This window comes from Ambystoma mexicanum, chromosome 10 (genome assembly GCF_040938575.1).
Source record: "Ambystoma mexicanum isolate Mex_15411 chromosome 10, UKY_AmexF1_1, whole genome shotgun sequence".
NCBI classification, from domain to species: Eukaryota; Metazoa; Chordata; class Amphibia; order Caudata; family Ambystomatidae; genus Ambystoma; species Ambystoma mexicanum.
The window spans coordinates 99,114,760-99,141,876 of record NC_090932.1 but is presented as its reverse complement, the minus strand read 5'-3'; the positions used below and the strand labels follow the sequence as shown (position 1 = coordinate 99,141,876).

Here is a 27,117-nt window from a genome sequence, read left to right as displayed (position 1 = left end):
GGCTGCGTACCTCCGATCAACGAGGCTCCCACTCCCGTGGTGTTCCTGCGGCCTGTCCGGCCCTTGGCTCCACAGCTTCTTGGGGTCGCTGCTGGCGTCCTGTCTCTGCTGCAGGACCCAACCCGGCTGCTTCCTGGGATGTAGGATTCTCCATCCAGGCCTGCAACGATCGGCCTGGGCTCTCTCCTGCTGGTCGCTCTTTCCCACTTGTCGGCTGCACTTGACAGGCTGCAGGTGTGAGTTCCTAATGTCAGTTGCCTGGTCGCAATTAGTGGAACACTTGGGACATGCCTGGCCTTTTACAGCAGTCTACGGGCCTCTTCCTTGTCTCACTACTAGAGTGGTTTGAATGAGGGGAGATGGTTTGCAACAGCCCATTAAGGTAGGGTTAGTGTGAGGTGGATTCTCATAAGTAAAAGGGGATACCATGTCTTGCCTGTGGATATCCACCCTCCCCTCCCCCAAAACCCCAAGGACTCGCCACCCAGGTGATCCTCCCTCGCATCTCCGCCCCAAGAGTCAGGATCCAAAAGCGATGGCCTTTCCCTGGCCACCTGAGCAGAGGATCCAAGGGCAATAGGTGTGAGAATAACCTCGGTTTCTCACACTACACACAGCACTCTCTGTGCACAATGGCTAGGAGCCCCTTGGGCTTCCCTTTTTATTTTATTTTCCTTGTGAGAACCTAGGTTTCAGGGGCAGAGGTCTATTTAGTATCCTTCCTAGCTTTTATGTTGTGAGATCAGCACACCACACCTTATTTGAAGTGCTGAGGGGTTACACTGTTCCCCTTTCTCACAGCTCAGATAATGTTTTGGTTACAATGACGGGCAAATCTGAATGGCCTGTGTCAGTGGTTTTATCCTACTTTTGTGCCATTTTTAGTTCCAGGCTGTACTCTGGTCGCTGTATTTTTTTTTTGACATGTTTCTTTTGCTTGTCCCTTTTTGGTCCTTTTGCTGTGCTGGGTGGGGGAGGTCCTGTTTGACTTTTGTCTTAGGCGGGAATCCTTTGAGAAGCCTGCCAAGGCTCCAACGTGTCTGTGAGGACAGGAAACCGGGAGGAGTCCGAAACTCTGCTGTTTTGGCTTCTGATATGCCTGCCTGGAACCAGTTCCAACTGGGGTGCAGGCTGTCCTGGAAGGATGGCCACCACCCAGAGTTTGAATGGTGGCTGGGTGCTTATTGGCTGGGTTCCTGGATAAAAGTCATGGATCCTGAGGCTGATGACAAGCCGACCACTGGAACTGAAGAAACAACAAGGAAGAAGAGGAGAGATGCCGGCAGCCCCTTTCAGAGGACCAGAGATGCCTCCTGTGTAACTGATGCTGTGCGATCCCTTCTTCCAAGCATCTGGAGAACTCCATAGCGGATGAATCTTTCTTAGATTCGTGGGACCATTCAGTCTTGAGACAACCTGAATTTCAAGTCATCCAATTACTAGCTGTTAGCTTCGCGGACTGCAAACCGCCAATACCCTGGAACCTGTGGCCACTATGCAGTGCATCATCTTCTGAAGATCGACTCCTCCCGAAACTTTGGTGGACTCCTTCCGGACCTCCAGTGGCAAGATTCCCCTCCTCGAAGTCCCCTCACCAGAGTGTTGGATCGAGATATCAAGACAAATCAACTGGGTGATGATTGTTCTTCGCTGGTGCTTCCCAAAAGGCACCAAAATCACAGCACAGAGAAAAGTCTGTTGTTGGAAGCCTCTTCACTTGACTGCTGTGTGACCCTCTCGAGTGTCACACCTTTTGGCTGCCTGACCAGGAATGCGGTGACTGGGTCTGCTGCATTGTTGCATCCTCTTCTTCACTTAGAAGGTACTGTGAGACTCCTGGTAGAAGTTACCTAGAGTTGATTTGCTGCTCCTGTGTTGCTGGAGTGCTGATTCGTTTGTTTGAGAGTTTGACCATACATATTCGCCCAGACCTAACGCCTGTGTGCCTTCAGGGAGCCTTCTACGAAGTACCTGACCCATTTGCCAACAAAGCTTGCTAAATACTTACTACAGAAGAATTCTTTTGGAACCTTTGAACTTACTGCAGCTGTGCCCTACCCGGTTTGCACTCCAAACTGACTCTGAGACACTCATAACTAGTTACGGATGGACTTCAAAAATGTTAGTCCTCTGTGGAATTATTGCCAGGTATTCATTTATCTTACCTAAAACTGTTATTACACAAGTATTCTACTTACCTTTGAATTGCAATTGCATACTGCCATTCTAAAAGGTGTTACAAAGAGTTTTACTTACTGTGAATAATGCATCAGTGTTTCTATAGTTACTTATTGTGTGTTATAGTACTTAACTTTACCTTAGTTTATATTAAAAAAAACTATTTATAACTGTGTGTCAGTGTTTCTTTGGTCTATGTGCACACTTAATGTTCTTTGTACCACCTACAGCCCTGTTCTCCCTCCTAAGATAAGCCTGGCTGCTCAGTCATTGCTACCAACCATATTTGTTTGGTTCATGTCTATACTAAGAGTTGGAGCCAGTGTCCCAAGTGTGAGTCTTCTCAAGTCCTACCTAAGGTGGACTATTGTAAAACTACCTAACAGTTCTTCACTGTATGTGTGGCTGCTAACTACTTTTTGCAAGTGGCCCTAGTGAGCCTCGAAGTGATGGGTTCAAGGGAATGAAGTGCTTAGTTTCGCAGGACCATCACTAGGACTATTGGTCATTGTATTCCTTTCTCTGAAAGACTTGCTGGAGCCAGAATGTTTCAAGAATGACTTTATTTTGGGATTGTAATGTGTGTTAGGCATGGCTGTTGGACTTAAAGAGAACAGGATGATTCCTACAGTATTCTGTCGTGCCAAAACGGACATGAAAAAGTGTGCTGTCGTATTGACCAGATGCGCATTATGAAACACTGCCTCAGTCCTTCAGCCCTCCTCTCGGTCTGTCTCAATTTTCTGTGTTGTGCTTTCACTTCCTCACCACCTGCCTTTTTTCTCCTCTTTCTTCCTGCTGAACCCGTCAGAATGGCTTTGAGCCACACTTTGTGTTTGAGATTGACAGTGACACCAATACCATTAAGCGGAGACCAGGGATGCACACGCAGGTGAAGCATGTAGTGTAACCATGCAGTGTGATGGAGCATGCAGGCATGGCGTTCCATTCCCTTCGTCTCCTCAATTGTTACTGTTTGCTTCCCCGCTGTTATCCATATTTATCATTCATCACAGGTTTGCACACATGAGAAATTGCTTTGTTGAAAACAAATAGTTTCAAATGGATATAAAAATGTGTCCAAGACCCGCATTTTCAAATCGCATAACATCACATTAAATTCAGGGTTTTTTATATTCACACACAGTGCGGGTTATAGCAACTCATGGGTTATGCACCTCTATTTGGAGTTTAAAAATCATGAAATGTAAGCTGCTTTTTTTAAATTTATTTTTTAATTTATTTTGGTTGGCTAAATTACATTAACCTTTCAAAACTAATTTCTATAAAATGCTTTAAATTACAAATCACATCATAACACATCAGGAAGAGACAAAAGAAACAACAAAAAAGTATTAAATCAACATATAAATAGCTTGACAAATTTAGTTCAAAGCATAAGCCACATACAAACTAAAACCTAAGCATATAATATCTAGCAGTCCAAAATAAAATAATCTTAAGTGACTACGTGGTATCCTTAAATACACTATAATCAACTTGATTAATGCATAATCAATCTATGGACAATACTGAGCTTAAAAACTGCATAGTGGCTCTTCTTATTGAAATTTTAGGAGTAGCAAATAATTCATTCCACAATTCATCATCTGAGCGCATCAGTGTAAGCTACTTTGTTGTGGAGTTTGTACTCTGTTGTGATATGCACCTTCTGAAAGGCAACCATGTCGGCCTATGCTCATGGCATTGGAGAAAAACAATAGGTTGAAAATGTCCTGTTTCTCTACACCGGTTATTGGAACACTTGATTTTTCAGGCCTACAAGAGAAAACCAGCATCATCGGGGACTTGCGCAATCAATTTGAGGTGTTTTGGCGCATGTGCCCTTCCAGTGCGTAAAGGAAGGCTAGTAAGGTTTCAAGAACATATTTTGGACAGCAGCAAAAATCCAGCTTCATTTGTCCCAGGGCGGAGTATTTATTATAGGAGACTTCCTTGAGATACTATGGAGTTAATTTGATTTCCCTATGGCTCACATTTCCAGGAAGTTATTACCCAGGACGGTAATAAAAAAGTCACTTAATGTTTGCACTTTTAAAATGTGCACCATTATAAGGCTAAATGGCTTCTGAGCTATAATCTGTGCTTTAACCCATGTCACCAGGCTTACTAAAGCATTATGCTTACATTCTTAAAGTGCACAGATTCTAGTGGCTTTTTTAATCGATCAGCCAAGGTAAAGTTATGATCGGCTATTTTGAAGCTTGGAAAGCACCAAGTGCCCCCATACTTAGGTACAGCTTTTGATGTTCTGTGAATCATAGTCTGTTATATTACCTGGGAACGAACGTGTTGTCTCAAGTACTACGTTGCAGGATGTGGGTTACTGATCTTATACTTCTAAAGCTAAAGAATATTCATAGAGTTCTCTGAAATAATTCAAAGTGATTTGCTGTCAAAAGTAATATTCATGGATGCAGGAACCTGGTAAATGGTGTAAGGTTGCAGGTAAAAGAGCAGCACCAAAGAATTGATAAACGGGATGTTTCAACTGAAAGTGAGTCTAACTCCTTTAAAGAAACAGCAGGAAAATATATGCTCTTTATAATATTATTTGTTCTTCTAGGACATGGGATAGCCTACCATTCCAGATGCCTGACCGGAATGATTAGCACACATCTCGCTGCTACAGGTTTCAAATAATTTCAGAATGTGCTTCATACTTTCCTTGTAAAAATCTGACTGATAAATCCTGTATTCTTATTTCCGGGCCAATTGTTGTTTTGACCCGAGCACTGAATGGTTAATCAGCAATTAACATATTTTTCCCCTGAAGCCCAGAGCATGGTTTGTTTGCAGGGTGCTTTTGAGCTATCGGTTCTCCATGCCATGTTCATGCTTTGTGGGAAAGATCTAATTGAGACGTCCTGTACTATACGTTCCTCTCAATTTAGAAACTGGTGTTTTTACACCACATGCCCTTTTCAGAAATCAGTCATGGGCTACTGGCATAGATGCCACTGAGCCAATTCTAGGCTGGCCAGATGGTCAATATGTAAAGTTTGAAAACTAACATCCCACTTGAAAAACTTTTATCAACACACAGGTGAAAAGGGCAGAGTTTGGTTTGTGCAGGACCCTGTTCTAAGACTACTACTATTTGGAGCGGCTAGCAGCCTTTCCTTTGGGATACTATATGTGTGCTTCTGGTCATAACAGCTAACTTGCTATTTGACCTGCTCAGTGATTAAGGTTGCACTTGCCAGTACATCCTGGCTTGGCATATATTGGCATCATTGAAGGTCATATGTCATCTTTTCACCCATCAGTGTTTTTCCATGGTAATGGTGGGATACAATGCTGTTTATTTAATCTTCCTTAGTCTCTTCCTCCAATGGCATTAGATGTTATTAATATTGTCTGTCAGTAGATGCACTCTTGCACACTGTTTTCAGCCTCTTTCCATGTGCCTGCTTCCGGTAAAGTTAGTGTTGCACTTTACTGTTAAGCCCTTCCTATCTGGTATGGAAGTCTTTGAATACACAGTGAACACATTTGTATGTTTGCTGTTTTAGCCAGCCGATGTTTCGAAACATCCACCCTCCACTTAAACCTTGGTGTAGTGAAGAGAGCTGTATTGTGGCACATTCTAGTATATCCCAATTAATCACCAAATTTGCAGGCATTAGATCTAGCTCCAATGCTCATGATAAATTGCATCCCATCGCGCAACATTTTCCTCGGTTGTCTGACCTGGATTATAGCGAAACCTTCATTCAGGCCAATGTATGTTGGCAGTGAAGCCATGCAAGGGTGTAGCGGGGGGTATGCGCTCCAAGAAAAGTCTACTGCAATTAAAGGGCATTGCTATGTCATATGGACAATTCACAGATAATTACATTAGTGCAGCTGTAGTGCCATAGCAGCATTTATTAGGTAAGTGTTCCGGCCAATTAGACATATTTGACCTGGTTAAGAGTGTCCCCTTTGGCTATGTCTGTGTTTGCATGCCCCATTTTACCTTCAAATATTTTTTATTTTTTCACAGACCATAAATCTACCACTGTTGCTGCTTTGTTAGTGTTTGCTTTTTCTGCATGCTCCAGACAGGTGGTTGTCCATGGCAGCAGTCTTCTTTCCGGGTTCTGTGAAGCCCATTCTGCAGGCACTTATCCCTGCAAAATATCCCACTCTGTACTACCTGAACCTTCCTAAAAGTTGGGCACGATTCTTGAGTCTAATGCATGGTCTAAACTGGGAATTGGAACCACTAACCTGGTCAGTTTAATTACTAAAAATAAGACCTTTACTGTCACTAGTTCCCACCCCGTGTAAGGTGGGATCTTTGTATCATTGGTACAGTGACGTCTACTACACCCTTCCTCTGGAAACTCCTGGAGAAATGTGTCATTCCCCCAACTGACCCATCACACTGAGTTTGCTTGTTTAAATGACCAATCTGGATTCTGAGCATCCAGAGGCACAGAAGCTGCTCTCCTGAACACCCGTGAAGAGCTGCTTGCAAATCTTGACTCCAACTCTCCTGCTGTTCTCATTCTCATTGACCTCTCCTCCTCCTTTGACATGGTAAACCATTCTATCCTCATAAAGCATCTCCAAGATACATTTGGTATCTCAGACCAGGCACTGGATTGGTTGACCTCCTTCCTTTCTGACCGCCCTTCCCATGTGCTTCTGGGCTCCTTCTCCTCCACCACTCTCTCTACTTGTAGTGTTCCCCAGCGCTCTATCCTCTTGCATTGGCTTTTTAAAATCGACCTAGAACCTCTTGCTCACTTGGTCTCTGCCTTCTCTCCTCATTTCTAGTGGTACACAGATGACACACAACTCTTCAAGCTCCCCTCTTCTGCCCCTATCATCCCTGACTGCCTTTTTGCTATTCAGTGTTGGTGCACCTCCAAGGATCTCTGTCTTAATGCCATTAAGACCGAGATCCTGCCTATCGTAACACCTGCTCCCCTTTACCCTCCTGCACTGTGGCCGTCCTCTATGGGCTCACCTCCCTCTCCTTCCACTGAGGCCATAAACCTCTGGGTCATCTTCGACTCCTCTCCTTTACTCCTCACATCTTGGACATTGGCAAGAAGGACCATTTTCAACTTCACCTCCTCAGAGGGATTCTTCCTTTCCTCGCCTTCTCCCAGAAGCTCAATGTCTCTAGAGCTCTGGTCCTCTACAGGCTAGATTACGGTAACAGCCTCTTCTCAACCTGCCTATTTCTTCGCTCTGTCCTCTTCAACTAATCCAGAATAGGGCTGCAAGATTTATGTTTGGCCTCAATCCCTGGGGCCGTATCTCTCCAGCTCTGAAATCTCTCCACTGGCTCCCGGTTGTTGCAAGGATCAAATTCAAGACCACCTGCATCATCCACAAGGCTGTATTGGTCCTGGGACCACGCTACCTGCAGCTGTCTCTTGCTAAATACTCTCCTTCCAGATCCCTTCGATCTTCTGGCTCCAACTCTATGCTGATCAAACCCTTCTCCAAGCAGAGAGCTGGGGGCAAATCCCTCGCCTCAGCTGGCTCCCTCATATGGGACAGTCTCCCTCTTTCTCTCCATCTTGGACCGGACCACCTCACAACTCAAGACCTTTCTCTTCTCCTCCTCCTCCCCTTTCCATCTCCCCGGCTAACCATCCCCTCTGTCGCTGAGATTGGCAGCCTGGTCCCTCAAGAGTCCAATAGGGTCCTCTCCTTATGCCCAATCAACCCCATAGCCCCCTGCACTGCCCACACCTGCCTGTCAGGTGGTTTCACCTCCGCCTGCTGTTACCTGTTGGGATGTAGACCTCCATCTTCCCCTGGGATGTCTCTGCCCATGCACTTACCTGTTGCCTCCGTAACGGGCACCTCTGGCACTTTCTCCCCTAGGAGACATAAATAGCACTCAACTCCACCCCCACTTTTTTTCCTTGTTCTTTTCACTGCACTTGCACGCTCCAAATGTCACAAGGCCTATTAGGACCGTTGTTTCTTTTTATTAACTGTTATTTCCATTGTTTATTTTTCTCCCTTGTTCCCTTCTTTTTTGCCTTGTAGCGTTTTGAAACATTGTCTTGTATAAGCGCCTTATAAATGTCCAATAAATCAAATAAATAAATTGTACTAGTTAAAGCATCAAGCTACCATAATGCTTAGATGAAATCAGTGATTCATTTGAAGTCTCCCGTTCCTTGATTGCGGCATCCAGTGCCGCCTCCTCCCTCACCCCCCCCCCTCCAACAACCACCACCCCAAACTTAATGTTTACAACTGCAGACATTCTGCTCTTTCACCGCTTAGGTACAGTTGCCATCTTTCATGTTCTCAAAACTGTCACTTTTGAGGGTTCAGTTGGTTCTGTAATGGGGGGGCGGGAGGGGTCTCACATACAATTTCACATATGAATGCTAACGGGCACTGCAATCTGTCTTCCCCTTTCTCTTTTCTTGTCTCAGCCACTGTCAGGGTTGAAAAAGGAGGAGTGTGTCAGTAACGTGCCTGGTGCCTCAGCCTTCCGACCTGACCAGGTATCTGCTGCAACTGCTTTTAACTTGCACTATTCATCTCGCTGCCTACCCCCTCTTTCCCCACATACACACATTCTTCTTTTATAAAAAAAAAAATGCTTCTGGAGAGGGAGTAGAGGAGGTGACTCTGTTTCTGCTTGTGGCCAGGAATGTCTTGGGTAAGTGTTTTTATAACTTTTCCAGTAACAATTAATACATCATACGGTGAAAGAACCAGTCTGAATCGTCTAATGCTAAACAAAATAAAATTGGGCATTTGAACTCATCGGCGATGGAATCATTAATCAGCAAGACCTCTCAGTGCTTAGGGCAGTCTTTTCACAGGGCTATTAGTTTTGGACACACCTTTTCTTACTCTTGTTTCTTGCTGTCGCTAATTCCTGATAGTTTAGAATTGCTTTTTCACAGGATGCTGTCCTTTTAAGAAGGTTTTCTATGTACCCAGAGTGAGCATCGCATCATACGCCAAAGCCTTTGGAACACTTGTACTACACAAATGTCACTTCCCAGTACCTGTTTTTTAGTTTGGGCCATTGGGTGTCGCTTGCAATGTCAAAAGCTGAAACCATTGCATTAAAGTACAGATAGGGAGGAATGGCATACGAGAAGGGACACACACCAAGTGGGTGGCGTTTGGTTTCTTGCCCACCCATTGACTGCCCATGGCCATGTTAATCCCTATGGCCATTCCCACCCAGTTCATGCCCCTCCCTAAACACCTCCTCATAGTAACTCTGTGCTTGCTTAAATCAAGCCTTCCCATCAAAGTTTGCACTCGAACTGCCTGCCATTGCTTTTTCGAAGCAGTCTTCTGAGAGTTAATGACTTAATTCGAGTTGTAAACCCTCTACTAGTGTAATAAATGGCTTAACCAGATCTGTCTTCAGCCACTCGATGTATAAGCACTCTGCATGCCTTTCACTGAAGTCCTGTTAAAAACAAGCATTTGCAACGCCAACAGTTTTACCTTCTGTATAAGTATTAGGTATTTGCCAGGCACTACTATGTGAAGCCAAGGTACTCATGCCATTTTTCACCTGCTACCATCAATGGCCAGTTAATACTACTACGGCTGTGCCTGGCAAGTGCCCACGGCTGTACCTGGCAAGTGCCCTTTCCCTTGCCGACACAAAAGCCTAAACTGCTGGCATTTCCAATGCTTGTTTCTACATGTCGATAGGACAGAGGAAGCCTTTTTCTGGGCATTGCCATCTTTTTCAGGTGTTGCCCCTTTTGACGCTCACCTTTTTAAATGGACATACTCATTCCAAATGTTCCATTTTGTTGGGCATATTTTGCTGACCATTTCCTTCCACTCACACCCATGCTACTGACCACAGGGTTTAAGCAATGAGTGCAATAAGGAATTCTAGCCAGCTGACCACCCCATCACTTATATGCATTGCTTGGGGGGATTATCCCCTGATAAGCTATTACCAGTTCTCAAAAATTGTGTTCAGCCAAGGTCACAAGAACCTACATTGCTTAATCCTGTACTTCCGATCAGGGAGTTTTGAAGGGAGAGTCTCAAGCTTTTGCTACTCAAGTCATCATCCAGTCCCATTCATATATCGGATTACAAAGACTCAGACATTTCTTTCAGATTATTTTACAGTTTTACACCAAGGAAAGTTTTTAGCACCAAGTTCGGAGAATGGCCTCCTACAGACTGTTTTCCACTTAGCCATTGAATACAGTGATTTAATCTAAAATCTAAGATTGTAAAATCGGAAAATGCTTCCAGTCATAATACAGCCCAAAACTCTGCTTTACCTGTAATTGGGGGTGCAAGAAACCCGTTCATACATCAAAAAACATGCACCCCCCCCCTTCAGCCATGGATTACCTGAACAAGCATGGGGAAACACAATCCCTGTACCTGTATTTGGCCAACTTTGGTGTTACTGCTGATTGGACCGCTTTGTGACCAGAGCCAACTCTGTTTCCAGAGTATCCATCACATCTGGGAGTGAGAGATCCCATTAGACATTTCCTCTGATTCATCAAATATTGCAGAAGTTCTTGAGGTCCCAGAATTCCTTATGGATGCTGGTAACTCTCTGCAGGTCTTACCAAATCTTTGAGAGCGGCTCCTTTTCCAGCAAGACATTCACGATTAGTCACCACCTTCATTTTCTTTAAATCATGTAATGGTTCTTCCTGGGATGTTTTTCACCTAAGCTTCATGTTACATAGGCAGAGGAAACACTTCAGAATCTGGATAGTTCAGAGCTCTAATGTTGTGACCAGAAAGTGTAAAACTACTAAAGAAAAAATGAGGTCAGTAACTCATGGTGCACTTGCCCTTAGTCCTAATCTACCCATCTGGCGGTATGTACATTGTCCTGTCTAAATAGCATGAAATCCAGAGGTATTCAGGCTTCTTTAAGACGTAACTGCCACTGGGCCAGCTAGCACATTGCGTTGTGTTTCCGGGATGTGTACCTATGGTGTATCAATGGCAAGTACATGAACCACTTCTACTTTTTTCGTACATTATTCTCTGGTTTCATCATTTTGAAAGGATACTGATTTTGGTCAGGAAGTTTAAAACCACAATTTTTGGTTTGAACTTTGGTCTGAAAATTGTAATTTGCCTCTACACACATTTGATCTGTAATGTAAATAATATTGATTCTCCATCAGTTAGGAAGGAGAAGGGGAGAGCAAGATAAGAGTATGTAAACATTGCCTCGGGTTCTGATTTCTAGAAGTCTTGGACATTGAGCTTAATCCCCAACGCCATCCTACGCATACAGTGCTACAACCTTACATGTCAGAAGGAGATATAGGAACTGGCAAGTAACGGTGGATGGGTGCAGGTGTTGGGGGTGAATTGGGATGCTCATCCTGGGTAACCAGAAAATAATTCCTATTGCTGCCATATTGTAAAGAAGCTTTTGTTGTCCTGTCTTTTGTTGTCCTGCCTGTGATTCAGGCATTCACAACCAGTTCTGATAGTGGAAGGACACGTACTAAAGAGTAGCAGCTTTGTCCTGAAGGTATTTTTTCCTGTTTTGTGTGTTCTTGAAAAGCTATAGAATATTTGTTTAAAAGTTGCAGATATTGTTTAGGACACTCGGACAGTAAACACCACTCACCACACTAAGCAGCTTATTTTTGTAATCGTTTTAATGCAGCAAGATTTTCTTCTTATTCATGCTAGAAAAAAGCACATGCACATAGCATGTGAGGCTTCTCAATAGCCATAAAAATAAATGTCAAGAGGGCCTGTCACTGACCTTAGCAAATTGGACAGAAAAAAGAAGCACCTGTCCATGTGTACATGACACATGCATGCTGATGACTCGAGAAAGCCTTAAACAGACTATTGGAATCAGCATGCTGACAGCATGGAGGGGGTCATGGCAACATCCTTATGCTTACTCAAAAAACAACGGGGTTAGAAGATCAAGGCATCTATAGTGTATCAAGAACAAGTGTACACGTGTACTAGGAAACTGGATAAAATCCATCCATTGAAAAAATAAAAAAATCTTTATTCCAGAAATATTAAAAAGCCAGCTATGATACAAACCAAACTAGGCAGGATGGTAGTTTTAAAACACTATTGTATTTTTCACAGATATTTACAGAAAATAAAATGGATGTCTTTGCCCATGAAAACTACTCCTCTATCCACCAGAGGTAATTTTGGTTTCATTTTTGATTACCCTGCGGTATGGATGAGGGAATTGTATATAATTTCCTTTCAAGACATATAGCACTAAGGGTTGGTTTTTTTTTTTGTTTTTTTTTTTGTTTTTTCTTGGCCTTCAATAAGATGGAAGAGACACTAGCTCTGAGTAACGTCCCGAGTACACTAAGGGTTTCCTATTAGAGATTGTCCCTGCATTACAAGTGACCTAATTAGACGGCTCCTGAAGAAAGTTTGTCATTTGTTGGACTATGAACAGAAACAGGTTGAGCGACACCCTATCCTTATTGCAAAGGCATTTGTAAAATTAACTGGTATATTACATGGAGTCACAACAATTCCACAAGATCTGATATTAACTTAGACTGCATGGAACTACCCAGGTTTTGCATAGAACAGCCTGCTCCTACCGGTTTGCATATCTTGCACATTGTTTTGGTTATTTGCACTGTATTTATTATTGTGTATGTTAGTCTCTGTGATTTTGTTTTTAGCCCGTGCTGGCTTTTTAATATTTATGGAATAAAGATTTTTATTTTCTCCAATGGTTGGATTTTATCGAGTTTCCTAGTACACGTATGCACTTGCTGTTCTTGATACACTGTAAATGCCTTGATCTCCTAACCCCATTGTTTTTTTAGTACATACATATTCCGGGTTGGGATTAGGACAGCACGTTTATCATTAAACGGGTGCGTCCCAGTGTTTCTTACTCCCATTGTTACTCTGTGTACACCGATGGCAAGCGATTTGGTCACTTTCTCACCCCCGCTCCCCTTCTCCAAAAGAGCACTCTTTGACAACTGTTGAAACCTCCATCCCTGCTTTCCCCGGCCGACAAAAGGGTGACATTCTTCCAGGGTCCATTGAAAAATTATCAAGCTGCCTGTGAGCAGTGGGACACTCGTATACTTTGACTGTACATGCCTCCTGAAACGATTGACTTCCTGTTAAACCAAGAACATAATTGAATAACTGTTATATCTACTGTGGGTTTCCGTACTGTACAAATAAAACAATGCAAATGACTAACTACAGCTAGTTCAGTAGCGACTGATCGTTCCTGGGCATGATGGACTTATACACTGTCCTTACCAGAGGCTTTTAACTAAATATAGAAATATTAACACACTTACAATAAATAAATGCATACACTGACATGGTCATTGTGCTGATGATCACATTAGGATTATATGCATGCTGTTATAAATGAGTCGCCTATGATTATAGGAATGCATACATACTGGTAGATGTCCAGTAGATACATGTCAGGTAATCATTTATTGGTCTCCTATTAACACTTCTACTAGCAAAGCAGAACCAAGTTCTTTCTTCCTTTTGTCATTAATATTTGTTTATTCTGCTCCTACTTTGCTTCTCTCTGGGTGGAACCTGGTATTTATTGTTTGTAATACTAGCTGTCATGTGAGCCATTACCACCAAGCATTTTCACCTCTTTTGGACACCACCAGTGGCACGTTCACCAGAACATCTCTTGTTTTTCCTTTGGTGCTCTTTTGGCTGATGGATTTGCTTTTGCTGCTTTGTTGGGTTTGCATGGTCTGGCTTCATGCTTTGTTTGCTCACACAGTACACATCTTTACAAGCCTCATGCCATCTCTGTGCTTGCCAAGGTTGTACCTTCTACTTGTTTACTAGGCAGTGGACTGCCCTTGTATGCACAATCATGCACGACATGCAAAGGTCCGGACCTCCTATGGCCAGGCCTGGCTCAGTGTCCCTTTCTTAGTAAAATGTTTGCGTGCCACCAACTTTCAAAATGCTTGTGTTAGTACTATGATGGGCTAGTCTAGATCAGCTGACTGTACTTGCAGTTCTTGCGTGACAAATCAAATTTCTTTCTGCTTCCACGCAGGTCAGAGTTGCCGGTTTGTTGCTCACCTTACTAGCAGTTTAACTGTTTATGGAATCTAGCTAATGACTGCACTTCTATCTGAACAACTACATGGGCCGGGTGAATAACTCAGGGGAACGTGTTTACCTTGGAAGCAAGACCATGCAGACCAACACAGGTTTTAATCCTGGTCTTGCACTTAGAGAATGGTCTTTGCTATTAAGTGTTAGAAAAGATTATTTAATTACATTACATCGCCCATGTCACAGTTGACAGACTGCTTTCATCTTGGCTTCTTGGATTCCCGACCCTTTAGGAGAATGTTTACATCTGAAGAAGACGTGAAAAACTGAATCAATCAGCTCAAAACATGAATCGTATGGCTTTACACTACTATCCACATTTAAGTTTCTACTGCCTCTACATCCTTCTCCCTTTTGAATCAGACAATGAGATCTGAAATGTCGTGGTTTATTTGCAACACCACTATTTATTTTAAATTGTAAAAATGCTTTTCATCCTCAGTAAGCTAGGAAGGTGCTAAACAAAGGACTTGATAACAAATTTAATAAAAGCAGCCTGCCTGTTCAATTTATAGCGGATGGAGAGCAAAAATGCACATAGGAGTGGTGCAGGAAGTAAGGTGACAGAAAAGTAATATTTGAAAACCATTTACTCCCTCCTCCCCATCTGGTGATTTGCCAGGTTTATAGTTTATTCCTTGGCATACTTTCTGCTGCGATTGAGCTCTTACCTTGTAGTTCATAAAACGGGCCCCTTTTTTGCAGACTCCCTCAATGCCATATTACTTCAAAACTATTTGCCCCACAACGACTTGTTGCTTAAAACATGACAATGAGTGCATACAAGGGTTTTGATTGCAGCTTAACTAACTTTGTCGCACTCTTTGTGCAAGAGGTGTTCATCATGCAGGCATTGTCTTCACCAATATTGGCTGGGCTATGGGGACATTTTTGACTTGTATGTTTTACTAAAATGCATGCCTTTCAATTGTGTACATGTACTGATCATGTTTTGGTAATGCTATTGTTGATTGAGGGAAGTTGCCACAGTAGTCTGCAAAGGTTCATAATCGCTTAAATATGGTTGCCTGATTATACTGGAATAGGGTAACAACCATAAGAACACACTATTTTTTTAATTGTATCTTATTTTTATAGTTTTAACAGTTACACATTTCAACAATACCGGTCAGAATAGTACACCCTGATGCGTATAAGCTGGTCTTCAAATTTGGAAATCTTACACCCACACCCCTCAAAACCAGCCTAAACTGTTACATTATGGCATCTTAAACCTCTTTGTTGACCAGATTAGACATGGTCAACATTAGATCATGGTGTAAATACATGTTTGGCCATATCATATGCCTATGATTTTCACACTGTACTGTCAGAGGAGCCCGAAAGGTTCACGTCTGAATAAGACTAGGCCATCATCGTGTGAATCAATCGCCTTAACCATCCTGTCATACCTCCACATGCTGATAAGGGATCACAGTTTCTCCCCCCACCCCCCACCCTTACCATGTTTCTCCAACATTGTTCTGTTGTTGAACTACCCATTTTAATTCCCCTGTCATTAGACTGGCACAGCGATTATAATGGTATTATATAAACTAATCCAACAGATTACATATTTTATCCAGCCCAGGGGTTGGTCTTTGTTTCTTGTATGCCCATTTCTCAAATGAATGTTTTCAAGAGGAGGCTTTCGCAAAGCTTCCTTCCCGGAGGACTTTTGAATTTCCATTTAAGGCAGATAGCCTTACGAGCCGTAAATTGCATCTTGTGCATCACTTTCCCCACTACTCACTTTCAGGCCAAACCTCTACCTTCAGCCCGATTAATGATGATATGGGCGCATCCAGCACAGAGGTCCGCTGTATTTGTGATATCTTAGCCAGGACACCAGCCCAGAATGCTATTATTCGTGGGCATGGTCAAAATTTGTGCTATAGTGCCCGGATACCTGCATCCCCTCCAACATGCAGGAGGTTTCACTAGTTTCAGTGTGTGTGTGTGTGTGTGTGTGGACTCCGAGGTATGTGATTGTAACAATGATACCAGTGTCCTATGTTGTAGACACTCAGTGGATGTGAAGCCTAGTTTTTCCCTGACTTCAGAGAACAATAACCATGTAGTTTCGTCATATATGTCCATAATTCAGACATTATGCCAGTTTGGTTTCTGTCTAAATTTCAGATGACCTGTCGTATAGAAGGACAATGATTCCCATATGCTAACCCATGGTCGGATACATTTTGTGTCAATTCCCGTTTGTTTGAGCATGCCGCTCCACTGTCGTAGCAGAGAGCTTAATATGGGATGCATCTTGCTATGTTTTGGTATTGTCACGAATGGCATTGCCAGTTTCTCCTGGTGTGTAAAAGGTTGTGTATGAGCCAGTTCTGTAGCGCCAACTATTGTCTTCATCCACATTGAGCAATCTCTTGATCCATGTAATTTGCGCCGCCATATAAGCCTTCCATGATGGTAGTGCTAGACCCCCACCGGTCGTTGTAGCTTGTCGCATTTTGAAGTTAAGATCTCAAATCATATTTGCTGGTGGGGATAGCGGGATTATCTGCTTGAGGTATACTAGATGCAGTATGGTATTCATTTTTTCCACATTAATCCACCCCGTAAGTGATAGAGGCAGGATATTCCACCTATGTAGGTCAACCTCGTCTCGGGTTTTGAGCCTCTTCCTTTTGGGTGAATTGGCCTTCTGCCTCCGATATGCAGTCGTCAGCAAGAATCTTATGCTTTCATAGGAATTTCCAGGTATCTGCCGGGATGTCTAAGGTGTGTCGTTATTGTAGGTATTGGAAACCCCACACTGCCGGGAATTTCAAGTAGTAGGCACTCTGATTCTTTAAGCGCCTCTAACAGCGGATTGAACTCCTTGCGCCGTCTGGAGACCTCCACTGAAAAATCATGTAATAAGTGTATCGTCACACCATTTAGTTGAATCAATCCTTTTGCGCCATATGCTTTCATCACTGCGAGCTTGTGCTGGAAGTTCAGAAATCTGTTATCCAATGGTGTTCACCTTTGTTGGGCTTGGTAATTGGCAGTCTGTGTGCTTGCTCTATGATGAATTCTCGTGGATTTAGGTGTTACAGGCTGTCTTGCAAGAAAGTGTAGAGGAATCCCTCCATATCTGCAGCTTCCAAGTTCTTGGGGACCCCCACTACGTTATTGCGCCACAAGTGATTTTTCCTGATCCTCCATCTTTTTGCCCAGTCTATGCTCTTCCTTGATGGCGGCATCCAGGTCGGTGGCGAAGGTTTACTGATTGTCCTCTAGCGCGCTAATTCTTCGTCTGTCGTACATTCAGCTTTTATGTTCAGACAGCCATTGATCTGTTTAATTTCCATAAGGGGGTAGCCTGTGGTTCAGTAGGTATATCCATTTTGTGAAGCCGCCTGGTGGATCTCCAAGGCCTGGCTGCCTTCAGTGTTCCCACTAGAAGGACTAGAGTCTGATTCAGATGATCCAGACATGACATCCAAGCCATTATGTGCACATAACGGATCCCCCTGCTGTATTTAGAGCCCAATGTTAGTTGTACTATTCTAATGAGAATCACGGAGGGTTGTAGTGACTTGCACTCCTTTGTCCACAACCTACTTTTATGGATGTCTCGCTGTCCTGTTCCGTATTATGTTTGGACGCCCTTCCACTTGTCAAATGAAATCCGAAGTGGCAATACGTGGGGTAATTCTGTTGATAAACAGTGCTTCAGTATCTGCCTCCATGTCTCATCAGCATTATGCAATGTAATATGCTATCAAGCCATCTTTACAACCAATGCCCCTATGTTCTAATCCTCCCATCGCCACGAGCTACACAGTATCTTGTGCTCCTGTTGCGCGGAGGGGGCATAGTGTGTCTTTGCAGGCAGGCCCTAGGCTGGGGAGTTGCGTGCCTCTTCCCTTTTTCTACGCTCTTAGCTGCTCTGCCGTGGCCATCTGTATTATCTGCCTCTCACCTTCTTGGTCTGCGCTGCTTCTCCTGTCACCATGTCGTATACTCAGTGGGCGTCTGCGCTGGGGTTCAAGTATCAGCCGCTCGTTTGTCAGGATCCGGTGGCCGGCCTTTCTGGATCACATTTTCAGTGCGGATCCCATGTTGATCACGCTCTCAACGCTGAGGTCCATATCCTCATCCCAGGCAACCGGGTCCGATCCTGCTCATAGCATGTAGCCGCCCAGGGATGTCACTTCACCAAAATGCCAGAGGTAGTGGAAAGGACATCACATGACCCTTGGTCTTTGATGACATCACAGGAAGTGATGTCATTTGACCTCACCCAGTGACATCACAGGAAGCGATGGAACCCAACATTTAACCCCTTTACAAAAATGTGGCATCACATAGCATTGCTCCTAAGTACATTACGAAATATACGATTACGAAGTCACTGTAATGTGATACATTTCATACCAGAATGAATAACCATATGTATCATTGTATCATTAATCTCAGTATAATAATTAATGTATCATTAATATCAGTGTGTGTCTAGGCCCATATTACCAAATTACTGTGAATGCAAGCAGACATCCAAGGCCAAATGATAATGATGTGTTATAAAGCACTTGCGCTTAAGTGATTTATATAGAACAAACATACATACAATATCACCAACCTGTGTTGGTACTCCTTTATCAACCTCGGAAGGTTGAAAGCCTGAGTTAGCCTTGCCGGAATGTGAACCTGCAGACCCCACACACATCGCAGCAGTGAGAGCTCAACCCACTGAGTGATCTTACACCGGCTATAGCTATTTGACCAGCTATAGTAAAACGAGCAATTACATGTCTGAATGTTCTCAGTCAGAAAGCAAATTACACTCTGTAGTGGATATCATTAAACTGGTAACTGTTGGCCAGTTGATCTGTAGATCTGGTGCTATGTTGGCCACATGTCAAGCCTGCGTGGATCTACTTTTCATGCTTCAGAGTTTGGCAAAATACATACCATTGGCAGGGTTCATAACTGTGTATTAAAGAATTTAGAGTAGCGCTGGGAAAGCAGCGCACTCACACGATATCCCGTAATCTCGGCACTCGTTACGTCATGCATGCAAACTAACATTTTGAACAGCATGCTATGGAGATAGGAAAGATAGATAAATTACAACAAAGCATTAATTGTGGCGCACTGAAATCAAGGGCTACTTTATGTGTTGTGGTCAAACATTTCTACACTGTACACAAGCTTTTAGACGCAGGGATTTTATCAAGTGACTGAGGACACCGAGATGGAATGTGATGATCGTAACAGAGACAACTGCAGAAATAACGTGCTAGAACTGCAACTTGCGAAAAGCAAAATACACTGTCCGAAATGGATGCTTATTCTACTCTAAATGCGTTTTGGAAGTTTTTGCCTGCATTGTGAATTTGAGGTGTTTAAGAACAGACTAAATCAGTGACTCACCCCCTGAAGTGTGCCTGAAATAAACTGTTAATGAGTCTAGCAATTATTGTATAGAATTCCAGAAAGGCTCATTATTATTTGTTATTCCTATTCTTTCTTATTTAGGGTCACTGCTCAAAGTGTTAAACATGTGGAACCCCCTGTTTATTTTTATTTTTTAAAGAGGCCTGAACAAGAAAGCCAGCCACTCCAGAAACGGAGGCACTGGTCACAGCCCTAGAGCAACAATTTAAAAAAAAACATGTTTTTCTTTAGGTGTAGCAAGGGAGACCTCGGGAGTAGCAATTGCAAACCCTGGAGGATGTCCATGTACCCTGTGGGTTCCTCTGCTACCTACTGCCGGCAAACTAAGCGATGAAGCGTGGCATAAGAGGCCGTTAAGCGTCCCAGTCACATGACCTACTCAGGAGCTTCTCTAGCAGGTGACCATCTTGCACTGGCTCTCGATCGCCCCAGAACAAACCATTTTTTATCTTCATTTAGATTATCTTTTTCTGTATGTAAAACGTTTCTTTGCAATTTGCGATAAAAATGCAGCAGCACAGTTCAGGGATTTTCTGCATGTTGTCTATTGTACAGACTGCTTTCATGTCAAACTTGCTTGTCCTTCTGCAGCTTATGCCCGAATTGTCTGTATTGGCTTATTTGCCAGATGTTTCAGGTAGCTTGTCAGCCTGTGGTGCGTAACCTGTAAATCCAGAATATTTTGTATTTCCATGGAATGGAACAAGCTCTCACCAGGATCCAAAAGGCAAATTTAAAGTTATTGGCATCATTCAGTCTCAACCACGTTTTTGCTACAACTGTGAACTTGGCTGCGTCTTTCAGCTCTGACTGCTTTCACTCTATTGATACAGTGGTCCTGTCACAAGTTATAACGAATGACAGCAACAAGTACATTCAATGTTATGCCTTTTATTTGAGATGTCAGGGTTTTTTAATAGTGTTCCCCAACACATCACACAAGGACACTGTAGTTTCTTCTTTTCTGGCTAGAACACAGGGGACCCATCACATGCCTCACCTCCTTCTAATCTCTGTATCCTATACCCAGGGTATCTTCTCTTTCATTTTCTGCCACCTATAGGACACTTCCTCCCTGCTATGTTCAGGGGCTCTGCCCTCCCTTGGCCAGAGCCTTCGGCTTCTTCTGTCTTTACCTCTCCAAAGGCTTCTTCCTTTGTTTCCTCTGCCCTTTGCTGGACTAGGTCTGTGGCTGGTTCTCTCTTCACATGCCTTTTGGTCTCCTTCAGTCTCCTTCCTTTTCTGTGTTTCTGGTCTCCGACTTTGTCTTCTCCGGTCCCAGGTTTTTATAATCTATCCCTCCTATCAAGGTCTTAAAGATGGATGCTCTTCGGCAGGATTTCAAATTCACCACTCCTCTCCAGGTCTTACTATCTGCCCAATAATCTCCCTCTCTTCTCTGGATTTTACAATCTGCCTTTCCAATGCAGATCTTATAGCCAGCCCACGTGTCTTGCTCTCCTCTCTAGGTCTTTCCATCTGGTCTTCCACTCCAGGTCTTCCAGCCAGCCCAGCAACTTTCTACTGTGCTCCAGCAATCTCCTTCGTCTTACGCACCACAAAGCTCCCTTACACTTTTGTCATGGGAGATGGCACTTATATAGTGCTTGGACCGACTGGCTTCCTGCTGATTGTCACTGGGGTAACATGCCTGCTCTGGGCATACTCCATGGCAGGGAAGCTTTGTAGTCCTGAGTTCATGGGGTTAGTCTTTAAATGAGGAAGCCGTCATCTTGTATCCCTCTTAAATCTGTTTGGTTATGCCTGGGAAGGAGCTGTTGGTTTGTTCCAATGTTTCAGGCTGGAGGGGTTCCTTTTTATGAATTTTGGTGACCTCTACTGCCAAACAGCTCAGACTATGTATTTGGCATTACTCTTGTGGGGGAGGGGGGCCTCCTTTTTTTGGTGCAGTGATGGTATCCTTTCCCTTGATTTTAATTAAGTGGCTGCAGGTGATTTGGTTTCCCTTGTGCTGGCAGTTGTGGGGGAGATGCTAGTACTCTTCTCACCCGTGTTCCTGCCAGTGTGGGAAGGAATTGGGGCTCTGTCTCTGTACCCATTTACCGTACAGGTGAGGAATGGGCTTCCTGCTGCAATTCTGGATATCAAATGGATGCACGTTTCTAAAGATGGATAATTTTGGGGGATGGAGAACCCTATTGTGGGTTACCACACTCTTTCCATATTACTTTCCTGATCCCAAATCTGTTTTTGCTTTTTGCTAGTCTGGTCTGCATTTTCCTCCCTTGGGAAAGCGAAATTATGGGGCAGGTCTTGTTAGTTGGTTAAATTAACTTGGGTTGGGCCGTCTGGCCCAGACACATTTCCAGCCTTGTTTCTGGCCTAGGGGACCCAACTTGGTTCCTTCTGCCTGGTTTATCCCCCCTGGGGTCCATAATTCCACTTCCTGGATCCAGTATGGGTTTTGGTTTAGTTTAAAGGGGAATTGTGAGATGTGTATTTTGCTGCTTTATTTTTCTCAAAGGGACTGGTCTTTGCCAAGGGGTTATGCTTTAACTGCATACAGCTGCTTTTGTGGACCTGGGAATAATGTGGTTACTTCGGCACAGTCCGTAGTTTCTGGTGGCCAATGAACCCTACCTGTCCAATCTAGTCTGTTCCTTTATTTGCCTACTGTCAGGCTATGTTACTTTTTCAGATTTGTCTTTTCCTTATTTGCATTTTGTGAGTTGTGTTCTGTCCCCTTGCTCTCCAGTGAAAATAGAAATCATGAGAGCCTGCTTACTAATTATTCGGTCATTGCCAGGTGGGTGAAGGATGCACCCTGGCCACGATATGGGGGATCATATGGTCTCTAACTCGATGTGAAAAAGGGAAGCGTAAGTGAAGAGAAACATTTTGGATCTACATGACTTGAAACATTCTCTTAAAATAGATCAAAATGGTTTACGCATAGATGTATGTGCTCTTCATACATTTTCTATATTTATTTCTAGTGCTTGTGAATTTGTGTAGATACACATGCTTTGCATAGTCTGCCTTCTATTGTTTGGCTCGAAATATTACATTTTTGTTTTAATTTCAAAAAGGCCTTTGACATGAGCGTTCCTGTTGCAGTATCCCTATCCTACATGTGCAGGGACCCACAATCCCCCCCAGGCCCCACTCAGTTGGCAGGAACTTTATTTTATTTAAAAGTTGTTTATTAGTTTATTAGTTTGATTAACAAACTTTAACATCAACATCATTGTTACAAAAATTAAAACGTGGAAAGTTTCAATACATAATCATTAAGATTCTCCAGCATGGGGACTGGCATGGATTCACATGCTCATGAATATTCCCTGTCAGGCCGGGAATCCTCGGTATAGAAAAAATCAGTATCAGTTTCGTTTCTGATCTGTCTTTCTTAGTAGTAACCAATCACTGGTCTCTGGGTCATACTGCCCCCAGCCAATGACTGCCCTCTCCCTAAGCCCCGCTTCTGGCAGCCATCCTCAGATTTTTACCGCACGTTCAAGTGTTGGGAGTCCTCGTTCTGTAGCTCTCGAGCTTTTGCTGCGTTTTCACGCTTTTTCAGGAGATCTTTTCTCATTTTTCGGTTAAATTGAGCCTCAAGCTCCACCGTTTCTACATCCGATCAACTGGGACCCGGACGAGTTTTCTACGCCCCTCAAGGGTGAAGATTTCATCGAGTCACGCTTTTGGAGGATTCCAGAAGTTCCGAGGCAAACCCTGGACATGGTCCAGGAGAAGGGAAGCTCGACGCCCGGGAAGCTGTTCAGGACCTGCCCTGGATGCCAGCTTCAGAATGTGTTCAAGGAGGACGAGTATTCGTTATGCCTCTACTGTCTCCATGAGGACAAGACGCACATGGAGAAGGACTGTGCGTTTTGTGGGAACATGTCGGAGCGGACCATGAAGGATCGCCACCTCGATCTTGCCAACTGGCTGAAAGGGAAGAGCCCGTCAGGCGAGAAGAAGAAAAAGAAGTCAGAGCGGTCTTCTAAGTCCTGTGAGGGCGCCCCGGCGACGTCTGCGGGCACCGGGAGCGCCAAACGGTCGGGCTCCTTGGCTGCTAGGCAGGGCGCATCTTCCCCGGCGCCATGAACCACGAGCCAACGCTTTGGCTCGGGTAAGAGGAAGTCCGAGAACCCGGCGAAGCTTCTGGAGAGGCCCCGGTCGATCTCGAAGATTCCGGCAGAGGGGGAGCGAGGCTCGGATCCTCCCCCCCCCAAGGTGAAGGCCCCAGGTTTACATAAGGTGATGATGGCCTTAATTCACCCTGCTAAGACCTCGATCGAGGATGTCGCAGCGGCCCTGGCTCAGCCTGTGGAGGCTACGCCAGTGGAGGAGACCTCAGGGTCCAGAGTCTCCCTGCCACCGCGGAAGGAGTCGTCTTTCAGGCCCATCGAGTCCACGTTGGAAAAGGAGGGGGAGGGGCAGGTGGCCATCGTAGATACAGACACAACCTCTGAAGAAGAGCTCATCGAAGTCGTGGAGTAGGCCCAGCCCATCGGGAGGGAGCCTGATGAGGGCGACGACGAGAGCGACGGTGCCGCCGACGAGGTTCCTCAAGAGCCCTCGCGCCTGTCGTTTCTGGTGCCGCAGGACACTTCGGCTGCCATTTTGTCAGCGATTCAGTCCTTATGCTCGGAGATGAGGACAAGGTTGCCCCTACCCCCGACGGAGGTACCTGAGCCAGACCCGATGGGGGAACCGAAGCCGGGACCTTCGGAAAGTCCACCGCATAAGAAGAGGAGGACGCATCCTCCGCCACCTCTCCCACCTCTGCGGCCTGCTCTGCCGTCCCCCCGGTCTACTACCCACGGGAATGATACAGGCACGGACACGGCTACGACAGGTACAGATGACGGCGGAGGCGACGACGGGACGTGTCCCCCATCGCCCCCTGCTCGGGCGTCCCCGCCCGCCGAAATTGGATCCTTCCATGCCATGATTTCCAGGGCATCCGAGCTCTTCCAGCTCTGCCCCGAATAGAAGTAGGAGGAAGGGTTCCTTTACCAATGGCGCGAGGCTAAAAGGAAGACGGTCCTCGCCATACCACTTCTTGATGACATCTGGGATGAGGGGCTCGCCCTCCTCAAGAACCCTGCCACGGCTCCTGCAAAGAGGGACCGGTACGAGAAGTAGTACCGGGTCCTCGACGCTGCCCCCTTGTGCCTTCGGGCGCAACCTACCCCGGATTCGATCGTCTCGGCGGAGGCAAAGAAGAAAGCTGGGGGGCCATCGGCCTCGACATCAACTTCCCCGCCGGACGGCGAGGGCAGGAAGCTGGACACGATGGGACGACGGGTCATCTCATCCTCAGCGACGACTATCAAGGCGGCCAACGCCCTGGCTATCGTAGCCCGCTACGACAGGGAGTTGTGCTTCAAAATCGCCCCTCTATTGGACTTCCTTCCGGACGCCAAAAGGGCTGAGGCCCTTGAAATCTTACAGGAACATCGCCGACACGGGTTTCCGTCAGTTGGGCAACGGCGTTTGCCTGAGACGACGAGGATGGCTCAAGGTGACGGATTTCCGCCAGGACGTACAAACCAAAGTTTTGGACATGCCCTTCGTGGGGAACCACCTGTTTGGGAAGGCGGTTGATGAGTCCCTTCAGGCTATCAAGACAGACACGGAGACTGCCCGGGCACTGGGAGTGCTCCAACAACGACGGCCGTCCTTTCAGAGCTCCGCAGGCAGACAAGGTGCCTCCAAGGGATCCGGCAGTGGCTCCTCGACGTACCACCAAGCGGCAAGATCTTCGTCTCAGGAGGCCTACAGGGGACGCGGCAAGTCAGGTGGTGCCCGTCATCGGCAGGGAGGTCAAGGAGGCAAGGCGGCCTCCAAACAAGATTGAACCGACCGTGGGGTCGGGCCCCCGCCGAAGCACCCCGGTGGGAGGCCGGCTGACGAGGTTCGTCAGCATGTGGGAGTCCATCTCTACTGACGGTTGGGTGCTGGACGTCCTGGCCCAAGGGCACGCTCTCGAGTTCCAGAAGTGCCCTCGCGTTCCACCCGTGGCCAGGAAGGAAAATCACATCCCTCAACTACTGTTATGAGTAAGGGCGATGCTCAAGAAAGGTGCCATCGAGCTCGTCCCAAAGAGGCTTCGGCGCTCCATGGTTTACTCAAGGTACTTCCTCGTAAAGAAGAAGACAGGAGGATGGCGTCCCATCCTGGACCTGCGACGACTGAACAGATACATCAAGGCACAGAAGTTCCGGATGGTCACCCTCCAGCACGTGCTGGGACAGCTGGAGGAGGGCGATTTCCTGTAGTCGTTGGACTTGGAGGATGCGTACTTCCACATCCCCATTCTAAAAAGACACCGAAAGTTCCTCAGGTTCGTGGTCCAAGGGCGGCACTACCAGTTCAAGGCCCTCCCGTTCAGATTGAAGTCGGCACCCAGGGTGTTCACCAAGTGCCTCACACCGATGGCGGCGCGGCTGCGCGTGCAGGGGATTCACGTCTACCCCTACCTGGATGACTGACTCATCCGGGCAAGGACAAGGGAGCTCGCCGTGGAGCACACTGCGAAGACCGTCCAGCTGCTCACGGACCTGGGGTTCTCCCATCAACTTTCCAAAATCCCACCTGGTCCTGTCGCAAGTCGCCCTGTTTCTGGGAGCAAAGCTCGACACAGTGGCGCGACTGGCCTCGCCATCGGAGGAAAGGACCAGGACCATCCTGGGCAAGGTGCAGCGTCTGCTGGCCACGGACGTGGCCAGGGTAAGATCCATCAAGTCCCTCCTCGGGATGATGTCCTCCTGCATTTATCTGGTGCGCCTTTGCAGGCTTCGGATGCGCCCCTTACAAGAGTTCCTCGGCGCCCGCTGGGTCCAGTGGACAGGCAGCTTCGAGGACAGGATCCCACTCAACGAGACGTTCCGTCAGGCATTCCGGTGGTGGGGTACCCGCTCTCATCTGTCGGCAGGCATGGACTTTCAGACCCCAGCTCACCAGGTGACGGTGACGACGGATGCCTCCCTGGAAGGTTGGGGAGGGCACTCCGGAGATCTTCACGCGAGAGGCCTTTGGCTCCCGGAGGAGAAGTCACTCCACATCAACATCTTGGAGCTCCGCGCAGTGTTCTGGGCCCTCAGGTCTTTTCTTCCGTCCCTCAAGGGCAAGGTGGTGAGGATCTTCACCGACAACACCACCACAATGTTCTACATCCGGAAGCAGGGCGGAACCAGATCCCCTGCCATATCCAAGGAAGCCCAGGATCTGTGGCATTGGGCCGTCGCCCAAGGGATGTTTCTGGTGCCTTTTCATCTGGCAGGAATAAAAAACACCATCGCCGACTCACTCAGCAGAGAGCTGCGCTCGTGCCACGAATGGGAACTACGCCAGGATCAAGTGGATCGACTCTTACGACGATGGGGCGAACCCCAGATCGATCTCTTTGCGACGGTGACAAACTCCAAGTGCCAGAGGTTCGCCAGCAGGTTCCCCCAGCCAAGGAGC

General features: G+C 45.7%; 1 protein-coding gene across 6 annotated transcripts in view; it reads left to right on the top strand.

Annotated features, from left to right (window-relative positions):
• Window positions 1–27,117, top strand: part of LRCH3 (leucine rich repeats and calponin homology domain containing 3) — a 1,351,362-nt gene that overhangs the window by 1,031,021 nt on the left and 293,224 nt on the right. For 3 of the 6 annotated variants that reach the window (XM_069617579.1, XM_069617576.1, XM_069617577.1), the window contains 2 exons: window positions 2,990–3,070; window positions 8,598–8,669. The exons of 2 other annotated variants lie outside the window; for them this stretch is intronic. In XM_069617579.1, the coding sequence (XP_069473680.1) occupies window positions 2,990–3,070; window positions 8,598–8,669 (153 nt within the window). The remainder of the gene's footprint in view (window positions 1–2,989; window positions 3,071–8,597; window positions 8,670–27,117) is intronic. One more of the 6 variants, XM_069617578.1, reaches the window with a different exon arrangement.